This window comes from Pyxicephalus adspersus, chromosome 2 (genome assembly GCF_032062135.1).
Source record: "Pyxicephalus adspersus chromosome 2, UCB_Pads_2.0, whole genome shotgun sequence".
In the NCBI taxonomy this organism is placed as follows: domain Eukaryota; kingdom Metazoa; phylum Chordata; class Amphibia; order Anura; family Pyxicephalidae; genus Pyxicephalus; species Pyxicephalus adspersus.
In genome coordinates this window covers 13,121,318-13,127,873 of record NC_092859.1, presented here as the reverse complement: position 1 = coordinate 13,127,873, position 6,556 = coordinate 13,121,318, and the positions used below count along the sequence as shown (strand labels likewise).

The 6,556-nt window shown below is 39.7% G+C and overlaps 1 protein-coding gene across 1 annotated transcript in view; it reads right to left on the bottom strand.

Annotated features, from left to right (window-relative positions):
- The window catches only part of LOC140322931 (beta-1,3-galactosyltransferase 1-like), a 24,009-nt gene continuing 17,453 nt past the window's right edge, over positions 1 to 6,556 (bottom strand). Inside the window, exon 2 of the mRNA XM_072399586.1 lies at positions 1 to 2,552. Coding sequence (XP_072255687.1) covers positions 1,513 to 2,544 — 1,032 coding nt within the window. The 5' untranslated portion in view covers positions 2,545 to 2,552 and the 3' untranslated portion in view covers positions 1 to 1,512. The remainder of the gene's footprint in view (positions 2,553 to 6,556) is intronic.

The window sequence follows — 6,556 nt, the reverse complement described above, 5'->3', positions numbered from 1 at the left end:
TATTTAAATGTGCACTTTAATAAACTTTCATATTACTTTTAGATATACAAAATCATTTTTCAGTGCAGACACTGAGGGACATTCATCAGTTGTGTCATATAGCACAACAATGCAAAATTGAAGCAGCAAGAAAAAGTCTTAGAAAGTAACAACTTGATTAAAAAATCCTCTAACTTAGCATGAAGATATAACTTGACCATTTCCTAAGAGTGTGTCTGTTTAGAGTGCAAATCTGTCTCCTGCACAGTGAAAAATCTTTTTGCTGTTCTATGCAAATCTTTTGTGGTGCTAAATACATCATACAAGACTTCCATAGACTTTACCTAATGAGACACTGCATGCTTTGCATCTAATTTGTCACTTATTTCCTTTTAAAATGTTCTCCATTGTATCTAAACATAGATGTTAGATACCATATGGGAAATGAGGTCAGGCTTACAGTTGGGTGATACCATATGAGAAATGAGGTCAGGATTACAGTTGGGTGAACTTTGGAAGTATTTAGTTTACCGGTATTGTATTCTTTTGCAGCATTGCAAAGAGCAAGCATAGAGCCAGGCAGAATACCAGCTATTTTTGCCAGCTCCTGTCCCCTGAACAAGAACAGTGCTGGTATTCTACCCCTGTAGGGCAGCAGGAATGAGTAAATCACAACACCATGTGCCCAACTATGTGCATCTTATTGAATGTACTTTGCAGTTTTATTGGAACTTGACTCAGAAAAATGGAGGTCTACTAGGAGATTGGCACCCCTTTGTATAGTAAGAAGAGGGTGCCAATATGTTTTAGGGCCAGAAGTAAGCTTTGTCAGGGTTGCAACAACCTGTGTAGCAAGCTCTAGATCTCAAAGTGTACCTGTGTCCAGACATCAAAATCCTAAACATTTTCTTTATGAAGTTCACTAATCCACCATAAAGATTTCTGCCCCCAGAGAGCAAGGGGTAAATGCCCATTTCCTCCAGAGGGAGTGTAATTGAAGAAGAATTGCCTATTATTCTCTACCTGTCAGCAAATTGGATGGATCCTTAACTGCAGGTCTTGCATTGTACGTAAAGTGCCAGAAGAAAAGAAGCTACAGATCTGTGAAAATCTGCCTGCAGGGTCAAGAGAAATAGGAAGAATTGCTCTTATTGCACCCACCAGATTAAACAACCTATCCAGGAAAATGGGGGGAGCAAACAACTAATGCCTGACTCAAGCTGGATTCTGGCAGCTTACAGTATCTGCGGTTCACTATAATACTATGTACTATAGTATTAGTATATAATAGTACTAGTAGTATAGTATATAATACTATATACTAATGTCTATACTCTGGATATAGGTCACAATGAAATTTGGATTTTGGCATCTTTGGCTCAAGAGCTGGCTAGGTCAGAATGATCTCCAACTATTCTTCGGACCAATGAGAATACGCAAAGCTCCATGTTGATTCAGTTGAATCTTCAACCCCGATAGTCTTTTTGTGAGGCGCGATACATGAAAAATGATTCTTTTCATATTGTGTTCTATTTAACACAGCTGTGTCTTTTTGTCCCAGAAGTCCAACCACACGTTTCGTAAATCGTCTTTCTCATAATGGTGAACTGTGACAACATTACAAAATCTGCGGGCATTATACCCAACCTTTTGTCCATTAAAAAAGTTTTTGGGTGACCTGGTGGGTGGAATGTTCAGTCTATATAAACACATTCCTATGTAGGCATCTTCAATATTAATAACAGGGATTTCTTGTGCCACCTGATAGATCTTTCTTGCCATGTCCCCTGAGAACACATAACCAGGGCCGGAAGGGTAAGGGGGATATGTGTCTCCAGGGTAAAGTTCCATCGGTACATACCATTTGCTAATTTTTTCTCTTACAGGTCCCGTATAAGAAACTAGAAGTCCTGTTAAATAGTTCTGATGAGCTGAAGGTTGCAGATGTGAAAGATGATGAACGAGTTGGTTCACATTGAGAAACACGTCACTATCTATCTTCATTACATAGCTGGCATTGGGGCAGAATTTTGCCACCCATTCCATTCCCATTAAGGTTTTAAGAGTTAAATTGGAATATGTATCAAAAAAGTCTTGTTGTATAATGTCCCCATACTTGGCACTTTCCTCCTCCAGCACCCTTTGTAAAGCGCGGGTCATTACTGGTGAGCTTCCAACTAGAAAAAATCTTAGAATATCAATGCCTTTGTAGTTATTTAAATCTCCCCACGTTTCACGTATAGTGTTTCTAGATACCACATCGTGGCTCTCAACAGTCACCAAGAGTACGAGGAATGGATTCCACCCTTGGCATTTCTCTGGTTGGTTAATAAGAAACTTATATGGGTGTGGGTATGGAGGTGCCATGGAATGGGGAATAGTGGCAGATGAAACATTCAGGATTATAATTCTGTGTGAGAAGGAAAGTAGAGTGTAGCTGTGGTAAAACCAATAGAAAATGTCCACGATACCATTTGGTTCTTGATAGACAACAAAGAAGCACAAAAATGCTACAACGGTAACAATAAGTTTTGTAAATCGGCAAGCACTTCGTCTTCTTAACATGATGGGACCTAGAAAAGCAAACCAAAATGAAATTACAATTTCAGAACAATCACTTTAGCAAGTCATACCTTATGCAAATCTAGCTTTTTGGTCTCAGAGGTTATGTCGACGTCCTCAAAGTTCTATTCGCCAAAGAGTGTAGGAAGGCAACATCCAATTTGGGACCCAGAATGCCACCATGAAATAAATTACTAAGCAGACTATGCCATTTGTTTCTTCTGAGTATGAATATTTAGACCCTCAAACCACCACATTCCACATAGATCTTAAAACGGAACTTCAAGTAAAAAAACAAAAAAAAAACCACATTTATCTTTAATCCCGATGGTCTGTCAATCCATCAGGAGGTTTTTTCCACTGGGTCTTGCATTATCTCTGTATCCTTCTTTGGCCTGGAGGAAGTTCTTCATCAAGGTTTTTCGTTGTATGTCACCCAATCTCGCACTACGCATGAATGAGATTGGCAATTTTTCTTCCATTAAAGCAAGAGTTCCATCTGCGCATGCCCGAAATCAGGCATGCACAGAAGGAGCAGCCAAGAGCTCTTGGGATGCGTGACGTATGTATCCCAGGGGGCTTTGCACTCCTATTCTAACTTCAATTGCTGTGGCGGTCAAGACAGAAAATGAAGGTGCTGCACCTTTTTATTTATTTATTTATTTTTTACTTTATCTAAAATAAAAAATCCACCAGGTACCCTTTTATGTAAACATTTTGAGTTTAGGTCCACTTTAAAGTAGATCTATCTCTGTAAACTTTTCCTAACTAAAAGACACCACCAAGGAAAAATAAAAAAGGGGGCGGCAACTGGTGAACTCTTGTTAAAGCGTACCCATCAACATCTTTTCAGCATTATGTAAAAGAGAGGCTATGTGTTTTATATGTGGTCGCCAACCTTTTCAGACCTATGGATCACTAAACCAAACAAGCACCGGACCGTGCATGCGCGGGGAGCAGTGTATCACTCAAAGGGAAAGAAACTTTCCCCATAGTGACTTCATGATGCCAGAACCCGCCCACTCTCCGGTAGAGGGGGCGGGTTGTGACCAGGGACACAACCTGCCTGCCGCCCTGAGCCTGCAATCCGTATGGGTGACATGGACCACCAAAAATGTTCTCGCAGACCACTGGTGACCGCTGTTTTACATAAAAATAAAAAAAATGAAAACGCTTTATTTTATTTTTTTTGTGTCTCTATCTTTAACAACGTCATGGTAAAGGCTGAAGGGGAAAACCTCAACCCCTGAGGATACTTATGTCACATCATGGGAGGCTGCACATGTCCAAAAACAGGCATGTGTCATTAGGGGGCTTTCCTCTAATATAAAAACATTTGGAGGAAAACACAAACACTCAATTTCATGTCTGCACAGTGCAAGATCCAGGGACATCCGGAAGAACCAGGAAGAAAGAAGATTGTGGCATTGGAGGAATAGCAAGTCCCAGAAGGAAGAAAAAGCCAGGACAGATTTGCAGAGCACGGTGTGTACATAGATCGACGCATACAATTTTTTTTATCAAATACCCCAACTTCCTTTTTTTAGAAAGAAGCCAGCAATAGTAAACTAATCTCTCATAGAGCTGTCACCTTTGATATAATTTTAAAAGTAATATTCCAAATTTTTAAATCTGCACCTTTTAATAAATAAGTTCAGGGATTTGGTGTTAGAGGTAACAATGCTCTGTTTTTGTGTACCAATTGTGGACCTGTTTTCTCACCTTACATGTATACTTTTGATGGAAATGAACAGAGACCCTAACTGAAACGATTTGTTCTTATATTACACAGACATGGAATATTTAGGGTTAATTAATGACGCTCACTGGACACACAGGGATTTCCCAGGCAGCCCTCCTTGATCTATTTTGGAATTACTTCTTAACTGCAGGGATCATGGGATAATCTTCCCCCTCACACGCTTTTGCTGGACTGTTTTGTGATAAGATTTTACATCGTCTCTCTCCTATGCACCCTTCTTCTTCCACATCTCTGAGTTCCACAACCAAATCAGCAACTCATGGAGCAGATCAGAAAGTTGCCATCCTCTAACACAGGCTGCCAGTTGGAATTGCTCATGCACCCTTTCTGCATTGGCTCTTTTGAGCTGGGCCTGGTACGGAATTACTTTAGTTCTCCCCCAAATGGTAGCCCCGGCCTTATTTATAGCAAAGAACCGATAAAGTAGCTAGAGCTCCCAGCATTTACTCCATTTTCCGTACACAAACATCAGACACAGATCAGCTCTTGATACACCCTACTTCTCATCTTGTCATGGCATCAAAGCTGCAATCTGATCACTAAGAAGTAATAAGGTTTTCCTAAATCATGTCTAAAACAAAGTTTGTAACTAGAAGAGGTGAATTTTATTGTTGCTGTATGCTGTGAGGTGATAGAATTTTGTAAAATATACAAAGAAATTCCTATTTCTGCAATGTTACCCATATCTTATCTCATTAAAAGCACATAAAAGTAACTGCCAATCCTACCAAAAAGCCCAATTAGTTTCCTATTGTGGGTTTACCTTCTACAGCAGTCTTTCTTGGCCATGCGTTTGTGGTAGACCCGAATATCTCCGGAGATTAGTCAGCTGTGGCGGACTGACATTCAATTTTAGAGTGCTTGCATAGTTCTGAAGCCACTTTGTAGAGCCAGCTGCATGATTGTAATGATGTTTTTAGTGGTCTATAAAGGTGGTATTATAGCCATCACTATAGGGGGAGGACATTCTCTCCGTTGGTCACCAATATAGGAGGCTTTTTTTCTCCACTGACTCCAAATATATTGTTTTTTAGCAGAGGGTCTCCCGGACCTAAAAATTATTTCAAGAGTTCCTCAGAACAAAAAGTTTGAGAAAGGCTATTCTATAGGTATCTAAGCACAGACATTAAAGCTAATATGACATTTTGATTTGGAATGTATAGCATACCATGCTGGAAATTAGTACAGTCAGCACTGCTGGACATCAAGCCAGTGTATATATTGCAAACCAACCATCTACCAGTAGCACTTACAACTCTGTGTAACTGACACCGGAATATTAAGCTGCAGGTCTCCCCTTCTTTCTGCATTCCACCTAATGAGCATCAAAGCAAAAAGCATATACTGAGCAGTGCACAGCTCAATGCATAATACCATATAGTGAAGAGTTTGCTTCTGTTGCTGTTGTGTCTTGAGAAGTTCTGGACTTTACCTGAGAGCACTGTAGTTGTGGGAGGGGGGACATTTGGCGGAGAGAGGTTTGGTGAGCTGTTAGTCTCAGTCTCTGCCTGGATTTACAGCTTTGATCCCTGGAAAGGTTCGCATATTCCGAGCATACAACGACAGTCAGAAGCTATGTAGCTTTTAGGGTAGTGGCTGGGCCCAAACAAAAGCTTTTTTGTTCCAGGTCCAGTACTGTACAGTACAGTACTTTGTTTCTCCTCCTCCGGATGGTGACCCTGGAGTAAAGCTTTCAGTTATTGCCTGGGCCAATGGAGTCAGAATGGTTCAGATGTCACAGCTTCACTTGCTAGGTGCAAGTTTTCAGCCCAAGCTAAACCAGCCAGGTTCAAGTGTTGGGTCCGAGCTAAGCCAGCACGGTACAAGAGTTTGGTCTAGGCTAACAGTCAAGGGGAAAAAAAAAAACACACAAAAAAAAAATACCCAAGTATCAAGCTAGTGCAACAACTGCAATATGCTACTGTAAATGAAAGGAAGAGGGCCTTGCAGTAATATACAATATGTACTTTTATGCCTATATATCTCTTCCTGATTGTATTGTTACTACTTTGGTGCTCTCTTCCTCATTTACCTGGTTCTATACCATAAGTTTACCGTCCACCAAAAGCAAGCTATGAACAACTTTCTACAATGGATGGACTTTGTTTTGGTCCTTTGTATACCTTATTTTTTAGCTAAAATACAAAATAAAATACTAAATTTATTTATTTACTTCAATAATTATATATATAGATATTATAATAAATATATTATATTATATAATAAAAATAAATATATATTATAATAAAAATA